The 25,186-nt window shown below is 39.8% G+C and overlaps 1 protein-coding gene across 2 annotated transcripts in view; it reads left to right on the top strand.

The window, feature by feature from the left end:
• The window catches only part of PLEKHA8 (pleckstrin homology domain containing A8), a 99,503-nt gene that overhangs the window by 63,854 nt on the left and 10,463 nt on the right, over positions 1–25,186 (top strand). Inside the window, exon 13 of one of the 2 annotated variants that reach the window (XM_023188367.2) lies at positions 5,329–5,911. The exons of the other annotated variant lie outside the window; for it this stretch is intronic. Coding sequence (XP_023044135.1) covers positions 5,329–5,351 — 23 coding nt within the window. The 3' untranslated portion in view covers positions 5,352–5,911. Of the gene's footprint in view, positions 1–5,328; positions 5,912–25,186 lie in introns of those variants that run through there. 2 annotated transcript variants of the gene reach the window in all.

Raw genomic sequence — 25,186 nt, 5'->3', positions numbered from 1 at the left:
TTCATCCTCCTAATAACTCCATAGGGCAGGTACTGTTGTTATCCTCAGGTTACAGCTGGGAAAACTGAGGCATATATTGGGGAAGCCCCTTGCCTAAGATCCCACAGCTAGGAGGAATAAGCCAGGCTACAAACCCAGGCAACCAAACTCTTAACATGATTTTTTGGTTTTTTTTTTTTTTGAGACAGTCTTGCTCTTTTGCCCAGGCTGGAGTACAATGGCACAATCTCAGCTCACTGCAATCTCCACTTCCTGGGTTCAAGGGATTCTCATGCCTCAGCCTCCTGAGTAGCTGGGATTACAGGTGTGCGCTACCATGTCTGACTTGTAATTTTAGTAGAGATGGGGTTTCGCCATGTTGCCCAGGCTGGTCTCGAACTTCTGGCCTCAAGTGATCCACCCACCTCGGCTTCTCAAAGTGTTGGGATTACAACTTGAGCCACTGTGCCCAGCCCCAGACTCCAAAATTTTTATGAAACTGTTTAAAACCTAAACAAAAGATGATTTTGAAGCATCAGAGAGCCTCTGGAATGGCCTTGCCCTGGGTGTTTTAAGCATTCGAGAAAGACTTGCTCCTTTCAGAGGTAGCTATGTTCTTTGGCTTGGTTTAATTCTGTGATCAGAGACACTAGATGCAGAACAATTAGTAGATTAATTTGCTAAGCATAATGTTTAAGTGGCTGTGTGCTTAATTAGATGACATCAGTAGCAGACACTTTTTTGCCTTAATCACTTGATGCCAAAGTAGTGTTTAACCTGTCAGGTTTCGCCTCTCATACACTTGTTTGTGCATATTAGGATACCTACAGATATGTATGACTGGCACTGGAGAGCTGTCCTGTCCACCCGCTTCTCAGGGAATCTTCCCACTATTGCCCACTTGAACCCTCTCCAGCTTCCTCTTTAAACACAACAGCAGAGTCCATTAGAATTGAGAGTAGGAGGGATTGAAAGAAGAGAGAAACAGGAGTGTTGAGTGGTAGGTGCTTGAGCAAAAGGGTCAAGTAGAGTTGGGACTGGGGTGGCTATGTTGCACCATGTGCAAGAGAAGGAAGAAGAAAAAGCTGGTGTAGAGGAAGGATGATGTAGGCACACTGAGAAGCACTGATGCAAAATCATGTAGTAGCCAGGGACACCAGCAAAGTTTCCTTGAAGGCTGGCTTCCCTTTCCTAGTTCCAGCTGTCTGGAGGCCCTTGTTCCTTGCCCTAAAGTTCCTCTTCTTGAGAAACCTGTACCTTCACAATACACTACCTTGACCTTTTTACTTGCACTAATTTTGATGGGCCACTATCCCTTGAGACAATCACTATGATGAGCTCCTCTGTCATTGTTTCACACTGAATATAGGCAAATCTTAAAGCAAAATCCAAATGAGATATGTTGAGGAAACACCACTATCTTCCTCACTGTGTAAGAAAGGAAGTGCCTTTCAGACCAGTCTGTATGGGCTTTGCTTATTCTAAGTTATGAGCAGTACCCCACTGAACCCCAGGATCTTTCTCATAATGGCTTCTTATAAATCTGAAACATCAGTACCGCTGGAGCAGGCTGTGTAAGGACCAGCTGTCTACCTCTGGCCTCTCTGTGCCTAGGTGAAGGAGCGTGCTCAGCTGGGAGGTATATGAAGGGAGTTCATTTCTGTTCTTCAGCTGTGTCCTTTGAGGCAGTTGGACTGCTGTCTAGAGGATGAACAGAGCTGGTTTCAGAAAAAGAATGTGTTTGGATGTCTGTCCCAACTTCCAGTGGGTAGAGGAGTACAGCTGCCTTGTGATCATGAGGGTCCAGCTAAGGAGAACAGAGTGTGGCTGTGCATGCCACTTGCTATTACTCCAGAAACTGCAGGTATTAGTGCATTTTCTGTTCTACCATCACTCTACGATAACCTGGACACACCTGGAAGATCTGCGCTTATCTGTGCTGCAGTAGAGAAACCGAAAGAACAAGAAGGAATAGAATGACCCTAGAGTTGATCTTTTTATTTTTTCTTACACTCATGTTGGTAGGTTAGAAGAGATGCTCTTTTATGATATGAGCACATGTCCTGTGTGTGTGTGTCCACATGGATTGACACACACATCCTGCCACTGTCATTATTGTCATCCTCTCCAGAGGCATGAAGTGGAGATAACCACTTTTGGAGCAGTGTGGCTCAGGTTGATAGAGAATTGATGAATGATGATGGTCTGACATCAGCACTGAGGACACAGATCACGTTTGGGGTGATTTGCTATATGAATGCATTGTCCTCAGAGAACAAAGTTGTCGCATCTTTGCTGACACTTGTATATGGCCAGTTTTAGGACCTTTTGCTTTGGCTTGAGAGTCCAGCTTGTTGGAAAGGATTTTAGATATAGTGAAGTCAAATCCTGCTTCAGAGTCTTTTATGAGATCACCTTGGACAGTGAATTCCCTCATCCTCCCCTTCCCCAACCCACTTCCCCAGAGTTCTGTGGAGATGTGATGATTCTCCACCTTGTTCCTAATTTAGACCTGGCTCTCTGCTCTCCTCCCTGCAGATAACCCTTCAATTATACTTCAGGCACAGGTCACTCACCTGGGCTGTGGTCTTGGAGCTCCAATCCAGACCCACCTGCCTCCTGACCATCCCTTAGAGACCCTACCTTCACTTGAAACCCCAAAGCCAAACTTGGTTGCACCTAAAGCTTTTCCATCCAGGTCAGTTGAGTCACCATTGTTCTAGTCTCTCAGGCAAGAAATTTGGACACTCCGAACTCTTCTCTCACTTCCTCACTATACCTGCTATGACAGCAAGGCCTGCCTCAGCCTCCATACTCCCAGTGCTGTGCACAGCTACAGCTTGATCTCTGGATTCTCTGCTCTTCAACCTGTCATGGACTTCCAAACCTGAAAATGCTCCCTGTGACTCTGTGCCAGGCTTTAAGTCTCTTCACAAACTTGGGATGTCTTTTTCTCATCCTTATTCCTGGAAACCCCTCAAAATCTTCCCAGACTCAATAAATCTCTGCTATGGATTTTACCTCTGAACATCCCCTGCATTTCTAAATGATACTTTATGAATTATAACTTAGGGATGGGAAGTGTGACTCCAAGGTAACTGGACTAATTCTTTGGTGTTAGGTTCTAGTTATTGGTGTAGCCACATCTCTCATTAAATCATGAACTTTACCTTCATGTCAATGTGCCCCGCATCTGACAATGCCTTCCTTGTCTGTGGTATAATTGCAAAACTGTCTGAAGAGTTGGGTGTCACCACCATGTGTTTTGTGATTCTTTCAGATGTGTTAGTTCTGTTAGCCAGCTAGATAAAAATATTTTTGAAGCAAAAACCATACACTTCTATTCCCTCCTGCTTCCTTGGCTGCTCAAGAAATACTTTGAGCGACTGACCACTCAGAGTATAAATAATTTATGTGTTTTTTATATTTTGTCTTTGTTAATGCACATGCAAAATGTTTGTATTTTATAGGTGCTTATATATATCAAATTATGAACGATTAGAATGCAAGGTCCAGCTCATGGTTCTCACCCTGTTTGTGCATTAGAATCACTGGAAAGACTCAAAAAACAAGCAAATAAGAAAACATATATATGCCACTTATATCTGGGCATCTCCCAGACCACTTAAATCAGGCTTAGGAATGTGGCCTGTCACTGACGTTAAAATCTCCCCAGTGATTCTAATTTGCAGCCCAGAGTGAGAATCCCCAGAGCTGCTGGTTTAGTCCTTTGAAATTGTACTGTGGGATCTTTTAGGATAAATATGGTCAGATCACAGACACTTCATCCCCTAAAGCTAAACCTAAAGAACAACCAGACTAAACAAAATTCAAAAAGTAAAACTCAGTTTAAAAAATTCACTAGCATCCAGGCAATGGAAGGAGCTCCACCTTGTTTTTGTGTCTTAAACTTCAAAAGATGACAGTCAAACAAAAAGACCAGATTTTTCTGGTAAGAAAGAAGAACTCCTAATCCCAGCTGCTAGAGGGGATTGGCAAGATTCAGAATACTCATTGAAATTTCAGGTTTTGGAAAGAAGTTGACTGGTGAATAGGGGCAGGATGAGTATCTTTATCTCTTCCTTCTTTTGAGTAGGGGTGTTGTAGAATGGGGTGGGGGTGGGTTGCTGGATGGAGTTTACTGGGGAGAGATGGGTGAAACAGAGGACTGGAACTAGCTCATCCCTGAATTAAGAGACAAACCCACATTCCAAAGACTATATCCCCTGTACATACAGTAGATATGTCTCCTCTCCATTCAGAATTCACTCTGGTGCAGGACTTTATGCAAGTATCAGAAGACAGAGCAGAGTCCAGTCCTCTAGTAAAAGCCTCTACACAGCTCCTTCCTCCTCCATATAGACACAAAGACACCGACAGGCTGGGGTCATATTTGGCTGGTACACACTAATGTGGCTGTGCTGGTTATTAAAATATCAAAATAATTCCACACCACGATGGAAAGAATCACTTATCCAAGTGTCTCATGCTGTTCTGGCCACCCCAGCCCCTCTCACAAGAAGCCTCCCACTCCAGACCACCCTACAGACCAGCAACTACAGGAGTTACATGTGGCCTAGAGCTATGACCAACCTCTGTTCTGTCTGCTCAATGTCTGTGACATGTTGGTGCTTAAATATTTTCAGTGTCATCCATTCGGAAAGTATATAGAACACAAGCCTACAGGGCAAAAGAAATAGATGCCAAACAAGATGGGAAATATGTCAAGGAGAATACACCGACACTGTATGAAGGCAAATACCTGGTCTTAACAGAGCTGCTCACCTTAAAGATGAGCATATGTAAGGAAGATGGCCTGGCAACTATGAGTATGCTACAGCCAGAAAGGGGATTGGGTGGAGTGGGAAACAGATGAAACCAATAAGGAGAAAAAGCTAGCCTAAGAAACAAAAGTTCCCACAGGTGTGTTGTGCTCGCAGAGAACTTAGAAAACATGAACTCAATAAAATAAGCACTCAGGAACTGGTGAAACAACGGAATCAGATAAAAAGGCAGATGGCAGAGATAAGAAAACTTGCCTAAAATAATATAGAACAAATACATGTATTAGAAATAGCAAAAAACATGGTAACAGAAGAAATTGATAACAGAAGAATTGATAACAGAAGAAAAGGCTTGAAATGATGCAGTGAATGAAGAATTTTAAAAACAGGGATTTGAGTAATTCCTGAAAGGATAAATGTAGGAGGATCGAGATATTCTGACATAAGAGTAACTGGTGACCAAAAATAAAAAGGAACTATAAAAGTATCTGGAGATAAAATACAAAAGATTTTTCCTGAAATGAAGGAAGGAATCTTTAGATTAAAAGAGTGCACTATGTTGTAGGAAATCCAACAGAAAACACTTGACACCAAAACATACCCCGATGAAGATCCTGAACTTCAAGAATGAAGAAAGAATTCCTCACCATTCAGGCAGAAAAAGCAAGTCACCAAGGGACCTCAAACTTCCTTTCCACAAGATTCTGTGACAGGAAACAATGGAGGAGTATTTCCAAAGTTCTGAGTAGGAAAAAAGAATGACTCAAATGTATTATTGCCAACCAAGTCATCAAATCTAATGTCAAATTCTCTTAAGCAGAACACAACACCCAAGTGCCCTTCTTAAGGAAACCATTTGATAGGAAAGGTGAACCAAATAACTCAATGATGGATGAGCTGGTAGAAAAAAAATGGTGGTGAACCAAGATGAAACTGGAAATTATAGTCACAGTATAGATACAGATTATAAATATTACAAACCCTAAGATAGCTAATAAAAAAGGGAATGGGAGAAGGGAGGATATAAGAGCACTCATACCCTCTTATTTTCATAGCAGAGACTTGCTACTGTCTAAACTTTTTTCAAAAACACATAATTTCTTAAATTTTTTGGTAATCTTTTAAAAAAACAGATTTCTAAAAAGAAATACGTATTGTTCCAGTTCACTTTAGTTTCTTATCTTAAATACAACCCAATTAGCTGAATGCTATTTATTTAAAAATAAATGTGATAAGAAATAAATTAAAAATAAATATGATTCTACGTTTATAAAAATTCCTCAGCCAGGCATGGTGGCTCACACCTGTAATCCCAGTGCTTTGGCAGGCCAAGGCAGGAGGATCGCTTGAGCCCAGGAGTTTGAGACCAGTCTGGGCAACAGAGCAAGACCCCTTCTCTACAAAAAAATCTTTAAAAATTAGCCAGGCATGATGGTGCATGCCTGTAGTTCCAATACAGGAGAGTGAAGTGGGAAGATCACTTGAGCCCAGGAGTTCAAGGCTACAGGCCACTGCCCTCCAGCCCAGGCAATACAGCAAGACCCTATCTCTAAATATATATTTCCTCTATCTCTCTGAGTAGAGACAAATCAAGAATTATATTCACCTAAAGTGGATTACCATTATTTTTAGGTGGGTGTTGAGTATGTTTTACTTTTTTTTTTTTTTTTTTGTACTTTACTATATTGCTTGACTTTTGTTTGATACCCGTGATATCTTTTTATTTTTTAATGGAGGATGGGAGGTGTTATTCTAAAAACAAGGTTAAAAATCATTGTAGAATGTGGTGGGCCCCTGGCAGGTGCTGCTCCTTATAATGACATTTGCTTCGTAACTCCTATCAAGGTTCTTTAAAATTTCTAGCTTTATCTCACTACCTTTTTTTCACTGATATTTTTTCTCACAAGTTGCTATTCCTTCATCCACACGAAGCTATTGCTCATCCAAATATTCCATTTTATACAACTCATTAAGTGTTGGGACATTCTTTTGGGGCTAAAAGGAAAGACTGAATGCCAGTATGATACCTAGGGACTGGACTGGCCCAGTGCATCTGAAATAAATGGAAAATCAGGAAAAAAAGCCATTTGGAGTGGTTGACAGTCATCTTACAAGAAGCCAGAAAGACTCTTAGCAACATGGGGATTTTGCACATGAATTGGCTGCAGTTTATCAAAGGAGCTGAAAGATTTCTTTCTTTGTGCTTCTGTGAGTTTGGAAATGAAATGTCAATCCTTTCTCCGCCCAAGTGAAATTGCTGGGCCGTAGAACTTTAATTCAGGATTAGCTTATGCTGATCAAACCCAGCCATCCAGAGATGGCAGATGAGAGAATGGAGCAGTAAATTTTATTCTACATGCGTTTGTTTTAAGGACCATTCAGCCTTATGTTCATAGAAGCCCATGCAAACCCTATAATCTCTTGTGGCATGTGTGTGAGCAGCTAAGGACCCTCTCTCTGTGTATTACACAAGACTTTTATAAAATCCCAAGTCCTCAACTTGATTAGTATGAGGAGATGATCACAGGAGTGTGGAGCTGGAAGACTCCTTCATTCATAGAGTCATTGCAAAAGATTGTTATAAGGATCAAGTCGGGAATTGTGCACAGTGTCTAGCACCGGGCAAGAGCTACAAAAACAGTGGTGGTAATAATAGTCGGTGTTATTGTTTGAAAGGGAAATATGGCTCCATCATGCCTGGAGTTTACCTGGCGGAATAAGCCTTTCCTTATTTGGTCCACTTGTCCCTGCCCTCACAGAAGATTCACTGCTGCCCCTAGTCTCCCCGCTTTGCACTGTGTGTCATGGCACTTTCAAGAAGAAGACCCTCATATAATCATGTCTGTATGTGAATGTGGCACTACCTCTTCCTTGCCTGAGCCCCGGAGCCAGCTGCAGTGCTTCACAGCTGTATCCCAGTTGGAGGATTCCAGAATGGCTAACTGAGCATTAGGGTGCACCTGACACTCTCCATAGGACCCCACTCTCCATACTCCAGAGGACGTCTATTTTTCTGCCTTCATCTCCTCCCCTTATTCTGGAGCACACTCTTATTCCTTTGAATGAACTGCATTCTCCACTCTGAGCTCTGGTTGGGCTGCCAGTCACAGTTCCCAGGCCTCTGGCCACAGTGTGGGCATGTGATCCAGAATAGGCCCATCATGGGACTTCCCTGGGACTGTGTATTTAGAGACTGGGAGAGAGGATCCCTTTCCCCTACGGTTAAAGTGAGATTGAGAGAAAGAGGATAGAGAGATGACATTGAGTCCTGAATCAAATCATGCCTGGGGCCACCTCCATGCTTGCTTTTTCTGGTTATGTAAGTCAATAAGTCCCACTTTATTTAAAGCTCGTTGGAATTAGGATTCTATCACTTGTAACCAAAAGAAGCCTGATAAGTTTTCAAGTAAGTCCAAGACATGCCTTTGGTCAGGTTATCAGGTTTTCTCTCAATGCTTTCCTCCTCTGCATCACATATGGGCACGTTATTTTATAGTGGGGTTCACAGAAGAAAGTTGAGAAACATGCCTAAACTGGGGCCAACTGGGGTCCAATTTCAGTTATAACTATTTGGTCCGCTGCAGCATCAGGACACTGGGCTGTTAGCTTTTACTTCTTTCCTAAATAACAATAATAATTATGAATACTTAGGTACTACCAACCACTATGTGAAAAACTTCATATAGATTCTCACTTAACCCTGAGAGTAGCTATGAAGTGGACACTATTATTAACCCCAATTATAGGTGAGAAGAAGAAATGTTGCTTGTCTTGCTCAAGGTGGGTGAGAAAGCATGTGGGCAGTAGGACTGTGAGCCCAGACAGGCTGCCCCTAAGCCCACAGCCTTACTACTATGTGGCTATGTCCTGTGATATAAGACAGAGCAGAGGCTGGAATCAGACTGGGGGTCAAATCCCAGCACTGCCACACCCTCACCGTGAGATTTTGAGCATGTTAGTTAACATCTCTGGATTCACTTTCTCCTCTGTATACTGAGATAAAGAGATTACACAACCCTGCTTATAAGATTCTTGCAAGGATTAAATGAGGCAAGGGATGTAAATCACCTGGCATGTTGCCTTACTCTCTGGACAGCCAAAAGTTTGGTGTTTTCATCGTGACCCACTTCCAAGTTTCCTAAGCTCAGCTGCCTGCCGCATCCATGGGTACTCAGCTCCAAGCAGCTCCTCTGCTTCCTTTCTCATCTTCCTGGGTGTGAGCATGGAAACCATGTTGGACTTGGAATGGTCAGATTGGACTCCAGTGCTGCCCTTGCAGTTTACAGTCTGGGTCACCTTGGACAAATCCTTTAACTGCTTAATCCTTTGTTTCCTAGTCAGTAAGACTGAGATGGTGTTGTTATAGGGATTAGCTGAGATGACACATTGCTAGCATATAGCACTGTGCCTGGCACATGGCTAGTACTAGTTAAGTTATCATGATGGAATGACAGGTAGCTAATTCCTTTTCAGCTCACTCTAACTGTACCTAGACAAAAAGGAAATTACGTTATCAGAAGGGACATCTTTAGACTGTTCATAAATGTCATCACTCATATTTAATGTCTTTTTCTTTTAAGTTCCTTTTAGTTCTTTGATTTAATCTGCTAAATATTAGGGATTGGTAGGAGAGCAAGTTTCTACTTTTTTTGTTTGTTTGTTTTCAGATGGAGTCTTGCTCTTGTTGCCCAGGCTGGAGTACAGTGGCACAATCTCGGCTCACTGCAACCTACACCTCTCGAGTTTAAGCAATTCTTCTGCCTCAGCCTCCTGAGTAGCTGAGATTATAGGTGCCTGCTACCACGCCCGGCTAATTTTTTGTATTTTTAATAGAGCTAGGATTTCATCATGTTTGGCAGGCTGGTCTCAAACTCCTGACCTCAGGTTATCCACCTGCCTCAGCCTCCCAAAGTGCTGGGATTACAGGCGTGAGCCACCGTGCCCAGCCTTTTCTTTCTTTCTTTTTATAATTTCTTACAAGTTTTTATTTTTATAAAGTACTTAAAATATCTCAAATTTCAGAAAAAAAGATATTTAATCACATATCCAAACAGAATTCTCTAATATAGCCCCTTATCAATTCCCTGCCTCCAAATCTCTCTCTCATGAGGAGACCTGTCATTGGATTTAGAGCCCACTCTAATTCAGTATGACCCCATCTTGACTATATCTGTAAAGATCCTATTTCCAAATAAGGTCACATTCACAGGTACCAGAGATTAGGATTTAAATATATCTTTTGGGACTGGGCACTGTGGCTCACACCTGTAATCCCAGCACTTTGGGAGGCCAGGAAGGGTGGATCACTTGAGGCCAGGAGTTCAAGACCAGCCTGGCCAACATGGCAAAATCCTGTCTCTACTAAAATTACAAAAAATTAGCCAGGTATGGTGGTGTATACTTGTGGTCCCAGCTACTCAGGAATCTGAGGCAGAAGAATCGTTTGAACCTAGGAGGTGGAGGTTGCAGTGAGCAGAGATCACGCCACTGCACTCCAGGCTGGGCAACAGAGCGAGACTGTGTCTCAAAAAATTAATTAATTAATTAAATGAATCTTTTAGAGGAACACAATTCAAATAATAATACTAGATATCATTATACCTAAGAATATGATAGTATTTTCTCCCCAAGATTAAGGAACAAGTAAGGATATCTGTTGTCACCATAACCACTTCTATTCATTATTGAAGTTGAGGTCATAGCCAGAACAGTAAGTCAAGAAGAGACAATAAAAGGTTTACAGATTGAAAAGGAAGAAATAAAAACTACTTGCAAATGATGTATATAAAAAAACCTAAGGATTCCGCAAAGACTATTTGAGCTAATAGCTAAATGTAGGATGTTTGCAAGATGGATCAAAGTAGAAAAGTAAATTGCAGCTGGGCACGGTGGCTCACGCCTGTAATCCAAGCACTTTGGGAGGCCAGGGCAGGCAGATCAGGAGTTCAATACCAGCCTGGCTAACATGGTGAAACCCCGTCTCTACTAAAAATACAAAAATTAGCCGGGTGTGGAGGTACACACCTGTAGTCCCAGCTACTCGAGACTCTAAGGCAGGAGAATGGCTTGAACCCGAGAAGCAGAGGTTGCAGTGAGCCGAGATCGCACCATTGCACTCCAGCCTAGGCAACACAGTGAGACTTGGAAAAGAAAAAAAAGAAAAGAAAAGTAAATTGCATTTCTACATACCAACAAAAACAATTAGAAAATGAAATTTGAAAGACAATGCCATTTAAGACAGAATAATACTCTGTTTTAGTCTGTTGGGGCTGCTGTAACAAAATACCATAGACTAGGTGGCTTATCAACAATGGGAATTTATTTCTTACAGTTGTGGTAGCTGGGAAGTCTGAGATGGTGGTGCCAGCATGGTTGGGTTCTGGTGAGGGCTCTCTTCCAGGTTGTAGACAGCCACCTTCTTGCTGTGTCCTACATGGAGGAGGGAGGAAACAAGCTCTCAGGGGCCTCTTTTATAAGCACAGCAGTCCCATTCATGAGAGTCCTACCTTCATGATCTAAGCACCTCCCAAAGGCCCCACTTCCTAATACCATCACCTTAGGCACTAGGATTTCAACATATGAATTTGGGGAGAACACAGAGATTCAGACCATAGCAAAATTTGTAATCAGGGAAAATTTAATAAAATATGTGCAAAATCTTTACACACTGAAAACTATAAAAACATTCTGCGACAAGTTAGAGAAGACCTAAAGAAAAGAGCTATACCACATTCATCGGTTAAAAGCTCTGATATTGATAAGATGTCAGTTCTCAAATAGATCTCAAGGTTCAGTGCAATCCCAATCTAAATACCAGCAGGTAGATATGACACTAAAAGCATGAACAGCAAAAGAAAATAAATAAATAAATTGGACTTTATCAAATGAAAAATGTTTTGTGCATCAAAGGACATAGTCAAAAAAATGAAAAGATAACCTACAGAATGAGAGAAAATATTTGCAAATCATACATCTGATAAGGGACTAGTATCTAGAATCTACAAAGAATTCTTATAACTCAACAACAGAAAGACAGACAACCCAATTTAAAAATAGGCAAAGGACTTGAATAGACATTTCTCTAAAGAAGACATACAAATGGCCAATAAGCACATGAAAAGATGCTCAACATAGTAGGGAAATACAAATTAAAACAACAAGGAGATACCATTTCATACCTACTAGGATGTCTGTAATAGTAATTTTTAAAATGCAGAAAATGAATATTGGTGAGGATGTGGAGAAATTGAATGTCTTGTCCATTGCTGGTAGGAATGGCAAATGGTGCAGCTGCTGTGGAAGCAGTTTAACAGTTTCTGAAAAAGGTAAACATAGAATTACGTTATGATCCAGCAATTCCACTCCTAGGTATAGACTCAAGGAAATTAAAAGCAGAGACTTGAGAGATACTTGTATGCCAATATCCACTGCAGCATTGTTCACAGTAGCCAGAAAGGGGAAACAACCCACGGGCCTATGAGCAGATGAGTGAGTAAACACAATGTGGTATATACAAACAATGGGATATTATTTGGCCATAGGAAATAAATCAGGATCTGAAACATGCTAATATGGATGAATCTTGGAAATAGTATGTCAAGTGAAATAAGCCAGACACAAAAGGACAAATATTGTATGACTCCACTTATATGAAATATCTAGAATAGGCAAATTTATGGAGAGAGGAAGTAAATTAGAGATTACCAGAGGGCAGCCAGGTGTGGTGGCTCACACTTTAATCCCAGCACTTTGGGAGGCATAGGTGTGAGGATTGCTTGAGGCCAAGGCCCGGAGTTCCAGACCAGTCTGTGCAAACACAGGGCAAATGCAAAACAAAAGCCCTTCCCTACAAAAAATATTTTTTAAGTTAGCTGGATATAGTGGCTCATGCCTGTAGTCCCAGCTACTCAGGAGGCTGAGGCAGGAGGATTGCCTGAGCCCAGGAGTTGGAGGCTACAGTGAGCTTTGATTGGGCCTCTGCACTTCAGCCTGGGTGATAGTGCAAGATCTTGTCTTTAAAAAAAAGAAAAAGACAGAGAGAAAGAGATTACCAGGTGCTGGAGGGAGGAAGAATGGGGAATTATTGTATAATGTTTACAGAATTTCTGTTTCGAACAACAAAAATGTTCCAGATATTGGGCACAACAGATGATGCACAGCAATGTGAATATTTTATGTTATGTATGTTTTATGATAATTTAATTAATAATGTAATATACCAAAAGTTATTGCATGAATTGTGCACTTTGAATTGTATACTTGAATTGTACACTTTAAATGTATGAATTGTGTGGTATGTGAATTATATCTCAATAAAGTCGCTCTAGAAAATACCAGCAATGTTTTTGTAGAAATTGGTGTGCTAATCCTAAAATTTATGTAGAAATGCAAAGGACCTAGAATAACCAGAATAATCTTGAAAATTAGCAAAGTTGGGAGACATATATTAGTGAATCACAAGACTTTCTCTAAAGCTGTACTAATGAAGATGGTATGTATTGGTGTAAAGGTCCATGGAACAAGAAAAAGTTCAGAAATCAGGCCCCACTTATATAGTAGATTTTTGATCAAGATGCCAAAGCAATTCAATGGTGAAAAGATCACTTCAACAAATAGTGCTAGAACAACTGCTTATCTCTATGGAAAAGATAAACCCTACCTCACATCACACACGTGAAATTGTTTGAGATAAATTATATAACTGAATGTAAAAGTGAAAATTCTGGATAAAGCTCCTACAAGGAAACATAGGGCAGTATTTTTTAGGATACAAAAAGCACTAACTATAAAGAAAAAAAATGACAAATTGGACTTCATCAAAACTAAAAACTTGACAAAAAAACAAGCCATAGATGAGACACAGTATTCACAGTACCTGCACATATGGCTGAGAAAAGCTTTGTATCCAGACTCCTACAACTCAATAATAAAAATACCACAACAAATTATTTAAAAATGCACAATGACTTGAACAGCTGTTTTATAAAAGACTACATACAAATGCCAGTAAAAAATGAAAAAGGGTTCAATATCATTAGTCACCAGGGAAATGCAAATTAAAACTAAACTGAGATAGCACTATATACATCCACTAGTTTGGTGAACATTAAAAGAACAAAAACAACAAACATTGGCAACTGGAATTACCATATGTTGCTAGTTGGAGTCTTAAATGGCATAACCACTTTGGAAATTGATCTGGTAATTTCTTTTAAAGTTAAACTCTACGACCCAGGAATAATGCTGCTAGGTATTTTTGCAAGATAAGGAGTTTTTCCATAATAGCCCCAATGACCCATCTTCTCCTAGAAGATACATTCTGCCTATCTGTTGATAGGCAAACTGTGGTTTGTCTCTTCACTTTACTAAGTGAACAGATAAACACATTTTGGTGTGTGGAAACAACGGAATACCACTCAGCAATCACAAGGAGAAAACTACTGATAGAAAATATCCAGCAGCTTAGATGAACTCCAGAAACATTATGGTGAGCAAAACAAGCCAGATACAAAATAGCGCATAATGTCTTATTCTATTTATGTGAAATTCCAAAACAGGCAAAAACTAATTTATGGGGCAAGAAATCATAACATTGGTTGCCTGGATTATAAGGATGGGTGTTGAGTGGTAAGGGCCACTACAGCTTGCTTTTTTTTTTTCTTTTTCTGAGGCAGATTCTCAAGGTTTCTTAAACCAATTAATATGGTACATCTCATTAAGATATTTTCTAACCTTAACCATCCTTGCATTCCTAGGATGAATCCAATTTGGTAATGGTGTATTTTTAGTAGACATTTCTGGAATCAGTTGCCTACTGTTTTATTTAGGATTTTTGCATCTATATTTAGAAATGAGATTGGGCTTTAATTTTTCCTTCATATACCATCCTTATCTGATTTGCCATCAGAACTGTTATGCTTTGTAAAATGAGGTGGGCAGTGTTCCCTCATTTTATATTCACTGGAACATTTGTTTTAGATAACGATAATCTGTTCTTTGAAGTCTGGGTATAACTGGTAAATCTTCTGGGTTTAATGGGTTTTATTTTTATCTTAATTTAATTTTATTTTTTTTTAGTATGGAGGGTAGATTTTAAAACTCCCAATTCAAGTTATAAATCTAACCAAAAAATGTATTTCTTCTTGAGTAGTTCTGTTAAGTTATATATTTCTAAGAAACTGCAGTTTGTCTACGTTTTCAGTTTATTGATTATGGGTTTTAAGTAGAATTGTGCGTAAATGACCCTGAGAACTTACTCTGTGTAGTCTGGACAAGATGCCTGCTAGGACTGGTTGTGCCTTCTCCTAGAGAGAGAGACTGCACCCAAGTTCAGCTTCCCACAGAACCAGTAGCTCCCTTCCTTTGGCAGGAGGGTCTGTGGCTTGCCAGAACACCCCAGGTGTGGGGCTTTCACAACAACTCCAGTAAACAACAAGCACTTAAATACAAATAACTCATACTAAGCAGTCTGTATGCCTCCCACAGACAAAGTTAATTCTCATGCTGGCACTGGTAGAAGAGAGACGAGCCTGGGGCTAGTGATACCCATGAAATGCAAACCCACTGTGGGTCTGGCTCATCCCCCTGGTCCTGCCGTGATTCTCTGTCCAATAATGGGAGGATAGTGATTCCATCTCAAATGGTAGTTTATATACCATTGGTCATCTCTAATTGTTCACTCTCTCTCTCTATTAAGTGCACTAAAGGTTTGTCGTGGTTGTTTTCACTTTTATTTTGGAATAATTTTAGATGTATAAAATGTTGCAAAGTTAACACAGAATTCCCATATAACCTTCACTCAGTTTTGCTAATGTTGACATTTCATATGACTATGTGCATTTGCTAACAGAGATTAACACGGCTGGGCACAGTGGCTTACACTTATAATCCCAGCACTTTGTGAGGACTAGGCAGGTGGATCACCTGAGGTCAGGAGTTCGTGACCAGCCCGGCCAACATGGTGAAACCCTGTTTCTACAAAAAATTAGCTGGGCGTGGTGGCGGACACCTGTAATCCCAGCTACTCAGGAGGCTTAGGCAGGAGAAACACTTGAACCCAGGAGGTGGAGGTTGCAGTGAGCCAAGATCACGCCATTGCACTCCAGCCCGGGTAACAAGAGTGAAACTCTGTCTCAAAAAAAAAAAAAAGAGATTAACATTAGTGCAACACTACACTACAGACATTATTCAGATTTTCCTTTTTCTTTTTTTCTTTTCCTTTTTTTTTTTTTAAAGACAGAGCCTCACTTTGTCACCCAGGCTGGAGTGCAGTGGTACAATCATGCCTCACTGCAACCTCTGCCTCCCAGGCTCAAGCAATGCTTTCATCTTAGCCTCCCAAGTAGCTGGGACCACAGGTGTGCACCACCATGCCTGGCTAATTTTTAAATTTTATGTGGAGATGGGTCTCACTTAATTGCCCAGGTTGGTCTCAAACTCATGGGCTCAAGCAGTTACTCACATTTCACTAGTTTTTTCATTAATATCTTTTTCCTGTTTTAGGATCCAATACAAGATAACCACACTGCATTTAATGTCATCCTATTTAATTTTTTAAAACTCAATTGTATTGAGAAAAATTAATATATCATAAAAGTTACCCACTTAGCATATATCATTCAGTGCTTTTCATTATATTTACAAAATTGTGTAGTCCTTACCATAATCTAAGTTTAGAATATTTGCATTACCCCCAAAAGCAATCCTGTACTCATTAAGCAGTCACCCCCCATTCCTCCCTCCTATAGCCCTAGGCAACTAATTTTTCTGTTTCTATTGATTTTCCTGTTCTGGACTTTTCATATAAATGGAATCATACAATGTGTGTGGTGTTTTATGTCCGGCTACTTTCACTTAGCACATTTTGCATATTCATCCATAGCGTAGTATTTATCAGTACTTCGTTCCTTTATATTGCTGAATAGTATTCCGTTGTATAGGTATATGGCATTGTGATTATCCATTCACCAGTTAATGAGCATTTGGATTGTTTCCATTTGGGGGTTATTATTAATAATATTGCTAGAATATTGTGTACCAGTCATCATGTGGATGTATGTTTTCATTTCTTTTGGGTATGTACCTAGGAGCACAATTGCTTGGTCATATGATAACTGTGTTTAACATTTTGAGAAACTTCCAAAGTGTTTTCCAAAGTGGTTGCACCATTTTACAGTCCACCAGCAATATATAAGGGATTCAGTTTCTTTACATCCACGTCAGCGCTTGTTATTATCTGCTTTTGTTTGTCCTTTTGTTTTCAATATAGCCATCCTAGTGAGTGTGAAGTAGATATCTCATCACGGTTTTGATGTGAGTTTTTCTTTTGGTTAATGATGTTGAGCATCTTTTCATGTGCCTATTAGCAATTTGTATATTGTCTTAAAGAAATATCTATTCAAATTCTTTGCCCAACTTTTAATTGTGGTGTTTTCTTATTTTGAGTTTTTTTGTTTGTTTGTTTTGACGGAGTCTCGCTCTGTTGCCCAGACTGGAGTGCAGTGGCGCGATCTTGGCTTGCCGTAACCTCTGCATCCTGGGCTCAAGCAATATTCCTGCCTCAGCTTCCCAAGTAGCTGGGATTACAGGCACGCACCACCATGCCTGGCTAATTTTTGTACTTTTAGTAGAGACGGGGTTTCATCACTTTGGCCAGGCTAGTCTCAAACTCCTAACCTCAGGTGATCCGCCCGCCTCGGCCTCCCAAAGCACTGGGATTACATGTGTGAGCCATCACACCTGGGCCTTATTTTGAGTTTTAAGAGTTCTTTATATATTCTGGATGTAAGTCCCTCTTCATGTATATGATTTTCAAATATTTGAAAATGTTTGTCAAAAATCAATTGACTATTAATATAGCAGTTTTGATTTCTGTAACTTTGTAACAAGTTTTGAAATAAGAAAATGTAATTCTTCCAACTATGATCTTTTTGTAGATTGTTTTGGCGATTCTGTGTCATCTTATTTTAAATTTTTTTCATTTAACCACTTTTGGTTTTGGGATTTTATTTGTTGTTTCTTAGTTTTCTATTTCATTCATTTCTGTTTTATTTTTATAATTTTCTAGCTTCTACGTTCTTGGGTTTGCATATTTGCTTTATAGCTGTAAAAATGAACATTTACTTTATCACCATTAGGACTTTTTTTTTTTTTTTGGAGACAGGGTCTCATTCTGTCATCTAGGTACTGGAATAGTGTGGCATGGGCATTGCTCACTGCAGTCTCTGCCTCTCAGGCTCAAGCAATCCTCCCACCTCAGCCTACCAAGTAACTGGGACTACAGGTGCATGCCACCACACCCAGCTAATTTTGTATGGAATGATACATTTCTCAGAAGTACCCCTGTAGTTAAGCAACACATGACTGTATATAAGTATATATATATATATATTTTAAATCCATGAGTTTAAAAATAGACTCTTGGACATAAGACATAAAAAGCCAACCATATGCTGTTCACAATAGGCATGCTTAAAATCTAATGATCTAGAAAGACTAAAAACAATGGAATGGCAAAATAATTATCAAGTAAATATTAATTTTTAAAATTGATTGCACAGAATTTTATAGCCACAGCAGAGGCCAGAACACAGTGTAATTACGCTGATATTAGACAAAAAAGACTTTAAAAGTATTTAGGGATAAAGAAAGTCACTGCAAAATGAAAACATGAACAATTCACTAGGAATATTCAACAGTTCTGATTTTCTGTGCAACAACTAACAGCATAATTGACAGAAAGAGATGGAAAAAATGAACAAATTCACAGTCAGTATGGGGTAGACAAAAATAGAATATGAAAGGTTTGAACATGACAATTTTCACGACTCAGCGTATACCAAAAAGTCAAGATTTTCTGACCACAATATACTACGATTTGAAATTAGTTAACAAAAGGATAACTCTTTAAAAAAAACCTTAAAAAATACTTCTAAATGAGTTACATGTCAAAAAAGAAATCATAAATGAAATGAGTACATACTTAGCACTGAAAGAGTATGACTACAATACATAATAAAATCTGAGGGATGTAGCTAAAGCAGAACTTGAGTCATTTGTGGGTTTAACTGCACACATTCGAAAAGAAAAAACTGGCCAGGCATGGTGACTCATGCCTGTAGTCCCAGCTACTTGGGAAGCTGAGGTGGGAGGACAGCTTGAGGCTGGGAGGCGGAGGTTGCAGTGAGCTATGATTGTGCCACTGCACTCCAGCCTGGGTGATGGACCCAGGCCCTGTCTGAAAAAAAAAAAACAACAAAAAAAACCCATCTCTATTAAAAAAAAATACAGAATTAGCCAGATGTGGTGGCAGGTACCTATAGTCGCAGCTATTTGGGAGGCTGAGGTGGGAGGATTACTTAAGCCCAGGAGTTCAAGGCTGCAGTGAGCTGTGATAGACCACTGCACTCCAGTTGGGGCAACAGAATGAAACTCTCTTTAAAAAAAAAAAAAATTTAACATGTATGCTTAACAAGCTTAAAGTTTATCAATATCTCTACCTTTCTCCTAAAATATACAAATAACCTTAGAACGTTTTAGAACCTTAGAACTTGCCTCTTGTCTGACATGTTTTTGTCATCTGATAGTTTTGTGCCTCCTTGTTTTTATGTCCCTCAAATTCATCATTACTATTAGCAGTAGGAGTGGTGTTTTCTATAGTAAGTGGTTGCTCCTGTTTACTCACATTTGCTATTTCTTTGGAGATCATTAGTTCTTGCTTTCTGCATCTTTCTTCTGGTTTTGATTTGCTCCTTCTGGAAGTAAAATGTTCCCATAGTAATATTTCTGGAAGGGCCTATGAATGATAAACTCAGTCTTTGCCTAAAAATGTCTTTTTTCTGCCTCACTTTTGAATTATAGTTTAGGTAGTTATAAAATTCTAGCTTATCAATTATTTTCCCTGTATATTTTGAAGATATTTTTCTGTTGTCTCCTGGCCTCTGACTATTGAACACTGTGCTGTCAACTTATTTTTTGCTTTTTTATAGGTAGTCTGTCCTTTATCTCTGGTGGCATTTAGGATCTTCACTTTGTTTTGTGGTCTGCAGTTTCCCTATTATGTCTAGTGTAGATTTATTTTCATTTCTTATCCCTGGACTCAGTGCAGGCTTTTATTCTGCAGATTCTTTCCTTACAATTCTAGTAGAGTCTATGTTATTATCTCTTTGAATACTACCACCTCACTATTCTCCCTATTACTGTTTCTGGAATTTCTATTAAATACATATTAGACTATCTCATTCCTTGCACCTCATAGCCTCCTTTTAACATTTTCCATCTCTTCATCATATTGCTGCACTTAGCATAATTTCCTCAGATGGGACTTCTAATTTACTAATTCTCTCTTCAACTTCTTTTTCAGCATATAAACTTTTAATTTAATAGCTAGTTCTCATTTCTAGACATTCTAATTTGTTTCTGTTCAAAATATTACTTTTTTTTTTTTTTTTTTTTTTTTGAGACAGAGTCTCACTGATGCCCAGGCTGGAGTTCAGGGGCATGATCTCAGCTCACTGCAACCTCTGTCTCCCAGGTTCAAGTGATTCTCCTGCCTCAGTCTCCCCAGTAACTGAGACTACAGGTGCACACTACCATGACTGGCTAATTTATATATTTTTGATAGAGACAGGGTTTTACCATGTTTTCCAGGCTGGTCTTGAACTCCTGACCTCATGTGATTCGCCCACCTCAGCCTCCCAAAGTGCTGGGATTACAGGAGTGAGCCACACCTGCCCCACTTTTGTTTTTCTTTTTTGTTACGATAGTAGCTAAAACTTACTCTGCGCCAAGCATATGTGTACTTTTCTAAGCACTTTACATATATTAACACACTTAATCCTTACAATAACCCATTGATATAGATACCATTAGTATACCTACTTTACAGATGAGGGACTTGAGGCACAGAAATATTAAGTGACTCACCCAAGGTCACCCAGGTGGTAGGTGATAGTGATAAGATTTGAACCCAGCACTTTAGCTTCAGTTTCTGTGCTCTTAACTATCGTGCAACAGTGCCTCTCATGAGGTTTGTTCTTTTCTTGGTGTTTTAATTACATCTTTTAGGGCTTTAATAATTTTAAACATGTTTATTTTACATTCCCTTTCCAATTGTCATTCTATGATATGAAGTTTTAGGGTATCTTTTAGTGTTATTTATTGTGTCTGCTGACTCTTAAGTCAGCAGGATTTTGTCCTCCTGCATTTCATTATTTGTGTTTGTGAGCTTATCTTTAAAGAAGCCTGTTTTTCTGTAAGAATCCCCTGTGACCTGGTTGTAGATGTGTCCCTCAAGAGCAGTTTTGCATTTGCCACAGAAAGATCACCAGACCTGGACCTCTTTTTTGGCTGTTTATCATTTCGGGAGTCATTTATCATCATGGTTCCTGGACTGTCTGCAAACTTGAACCTCCAAATTTGAGGTAGAAACAGACCCTGAGAATTCATTTCTCAGAGGACATTTTTCCCCATCCAGACAGAGGCATATAAATTCTTTTTTGTCTCTCTGTGCCAGTGAATTGATGGTTTTCCTCAGCTACTCTTTTCAGTATGGGTGTAGCCTTTTAAAAACTGCTGCAGTTTTTTAACTAAGCCCAGCTGTGGCAGCATCCCACATCCTTACCACTCACTTCCCTCTTTGTTACTGACACACCTGGAGACTTCCTTTCTCTCTTGCCAGTTCATTCATGTATTTAAAATAATTTTCGCTGTATTTTGTCAAGCATTTTAAGGCAGTACGGCAGGAGAGTTTTCAGACTGTTTTCTCATATCTTCTTTTAAGAAAATTAGGAGTCTCATTCCACCCTTTAAAAAAAGTATGATGTTAATTATTTTCTCTTGGTAAGAGTGATTAAAAAATTGGGGACATCCATAGAAGTGTTAGGAGGAAAATGCAAACTACTCATTGTACCACTACCTAAAAGTGGCCATGATTTATATGTTTTCTCCTTTTTGTATTATATGTGGTTAGATATACATATACATATAGGTGTGTATATATATGTACTATATAACTTGATTCATGTGTGAATATCTGTTTATGTGTGCGATTTTTCACCTAAAGTGTATTGCATTTTTCTTACATCATTAAAATTCATTAAAGAACAAACAACTGAAGAAAAACTTCTGTCTTAGAAGCATAAGGGTAAATGGGGGGCATCTTCCTGCATATATTTGATTAGCTGTTCTGCAAATCTACACTTCTGCACCTAGAAATAAAAAAGGGACTAGCTGCACTAAGAGCCCTAGAATCCTAATTTACATTGTGCTTCTGATAGATGCCTTACATTTAAAGCAAGATCATTTGTTTCTCTCCCACAGAAATGATTTTCATTGACTATTCTGAATAACTTTATATTTCCGGTCTCCAATTTGCTGCAACTAAATCTTAACTACTCCCCCATTCTAGCTTTCTTGTTGAAATTTCTCTCTGAGCAAAGCCTGGAATGTCTGAAGTCATTCCCCAACACAGTTGCTAGAGATGGGCTGTGAAATAACAGAATTTAGCAGCAAGTCTCTCCACAGGCCAGTGTATAAAAAGGATCTGAAACCTAGGCTGGGAATGACAAGTATGCTAGAGGGAATGGCACTCCCCTGCCCGCCTTCCAAAAGCAGTTTGGCTTCAGGAGAGTGGGTGTGTGGTTCACTTGGTCTTGCAAATGTAGGTCTAACTTTGTCACCGCCTTTCCGTCTGCCCTCCAGCATCTGTGCCCAGTTGACGTAATGACTGTGGAAGGCAGATTGAACAATATTGAGAAGACAGTCTGGAAATTGCGAGAGGCAGGCAGGGTCAAGGATGGAAAGCATTCTTGGGAGACTGGGGTTCTCAGCTCATAGTAATTGAGAAATCGATTCAAACTCATGCCATACAATGGAATTATATGTGTGTGTGTGCATTTCCTAGAAGTTACCCCATGGCCCTTCCAAGTTAAGTTAGCACTATACAATGTCTTGGCCAAATGAATTTGAGTTCCAAGTCAGGTACTTGAGATTCAAATTAGTTCCAAGCTAGTTTCTTAAAATTTGTAGTAGAAATAATAGCCTTAAAATGTAATTTATTAAAAATTAAATTTAGGGCCAGGCACGATGGTTCCTGCCTATAAACCTAGCACTTGGGGAGGCTGAGGTGGGAGGATTGCTTTAGCTCAGGAATTTGAGACCAGCCTGGGCAACACAGTGAGACCTCATCTCCACTAAAATAAAAAATTAGCCAGGCATGGTGGCACACACCTGTAGTCCCAGCTACTCAGGAGGCTGAGGCGAGAGGGCCACTGGAGCCCAGGAGTTCAAGACTGCAGTGAGCCATGATCATGCCACTGCACTCCAGCCTGTGTGACAGAGCAAGACCCCCCTCTCCAGAAAAAAATTAAAATCTTTAAAAAACAACAGTTTTGATTTACAAATACCAGAATTTATGAGAAAAAGAATTTTAAGTTTCAAAAGTTTAGTGTGTACACTAAAAAATGAAAGCACAAAGCTTACGTTGCCAACAAGATATTAGAAACAGATTAGAAGTATAACTACACAACTCTACTTCCTGCAGATTAAAGTTTGCCAAGACTTTATTTATACTTTTATTTTTAAAAAAATTTAAAAACTGAGATGTTGATTCATTTCTAATAGGGACACACAAATGTCTGATGGTGGCCCAGGAGGCCTGTCACTCAGAATCAGGCGGGTACAGAGTGGCCTGCAGGAGATGATGACCTAGCATGAGACAGGATGCATCACATCTGGGTGACGCCTCTCTCCAGGGAATCAGCCTGGACTAAATGCCTCTCCTGGGTCAGGATGCCCTGCATGCCCCGAGATGCCTTCTGGAGAGAAGGAAGTATGTGAGAGTATCCTGAGTTAAGTGAGACCTAAAATGCCTGAGAAAACCCTGAAATGACTGAGTCTATCTGGAGCTTATTTGATTGTTTTTCTGCCATCAGATAGAATGAGGTCTCAAAAGACAAATTAAATTATATTACAAGAAAATAAAACTCAATCGCTTGCCTATTTGAGTTTGTGGCCTATGAAAATCTTGCCCAGCAAACTACGAGAAGCAACATGAGGGGCTTTATGATAACTCTGCAGGTAGGTGGGCATCTCATGGAATCCAAGGGGAGAGGCATGGGCTAGGCTGAGAAAGGGCTAGAACCAGGAGCTGAAAGTCATTGGGATCTTTTCTTAGCTGCCATGGCTGCATATCTGTTTCTGTCTTCTCTCTCTGAGGCCCATCTTTCTCCACGTCTCCCATTCATCTGACAGAATATAGTGGCATCAATGCCTAAGTTACGTGACACAGTTTTAGCCACATGCAGATTCTACCTTTCTGTATCTTGGTCTCATTCCCAAATTCTTGGACAGAAATCTGATTGGTCCACTTAAGTGCCATGTCTGTCTTCCTCCATTCAATCAATGGTGGCCTGAGGGGCATTAGCCCATGGTACAGATATGACTGCTGTGGGTTCATCACCTCGGGGAGAGTTCTCAGGTAATTGGAAATGGCTGTGAGCTGGGAGGACACCCCAAAAGATGATGACTTCTCAGTCAATACGGGACCTATCCCTCACTTTTCCCATCTAGAAAATAGAAGGAATAATATCTATAATATTCCTAATTTTAAGTGAAGGCAAAGGGAATTAACATGTATTGACTTCTCTCCATGTAGGAAGTCAACCAGCTTAGCGCATCCTGAAAACAACCCTAAGAGGTGGGCATTTTAATTTCCTCCTTTATAGATAAGAAAACTGATGCATGTGGAGGTTAAATACCATAGCTAGTACATGAAAGCTCAGATCTAAACCCAGACAGAACCTGTGCTGCAGCCGTGGAAGCAGCTGTTAAGATTGAGATAATGTCTCAAAGCCGTGCATTACATTCTCAGCTATTAAGAAACTGCCGAGGACAGTATCTTACATGTAATAAATGCTCAGAATTGGATGTCTCATTAATAAGAGCACTCTCCCTTCAATTGCAGCAGAAGTCTTATCACAGAATGTTTTGCTCACATTAATCCACCAAACACCTCTGGGAAGTGGGCACCCATCTCCTTTGGAGAGGTTTCTGCCAAGACACATTTTATTACAATGAAAAGGGAGATGAAAACAGCCGCTTGTACCTCTTTTAACTGTAATTGACCTTCAGCCACCATTTTGCTGCAAAGGATTTGAGAGCTTCCACCTGCTTCATGTTGAGGTGTGAATTTGTCACCTTAGGAATCTGTTGTCACAGTCTTTAGGATGTATTTATGTGCTCTGATCTTCTGGCCTCCTGATGCTAAATATAACTCTTTTTTATTGGTACCGAGCTGATGTACAAAACTCAGGCTCTTTTTGTGAATGTTTGCTGAATGAGAGATTTGTTAACACCTACTATATTCTCAGCTCTGAGAATATTAAACCTCTAAGATACAATGCAAGCCTCTGAGAGCAAACAGT

This window comes from Piliocolobus tephrosceles, chromosome 8, assembly GCF_002776525.5.
Source record: "Piliocolobus tephrosceles isolate RC106 chromosome 8, ASM277652v3, whole genome shotgun sequence".
In the NCBI taxonomy this organism is placed as follows: Eukaryota; Metazoa; Chordata; class Mammalia; order Primates; family Cercopithecidae; genus Piliocolobus; species Piliocolobus tephrosceles.
This window is presented reverse-complemented; position numbering and strand designations above follow the sequence as displayed.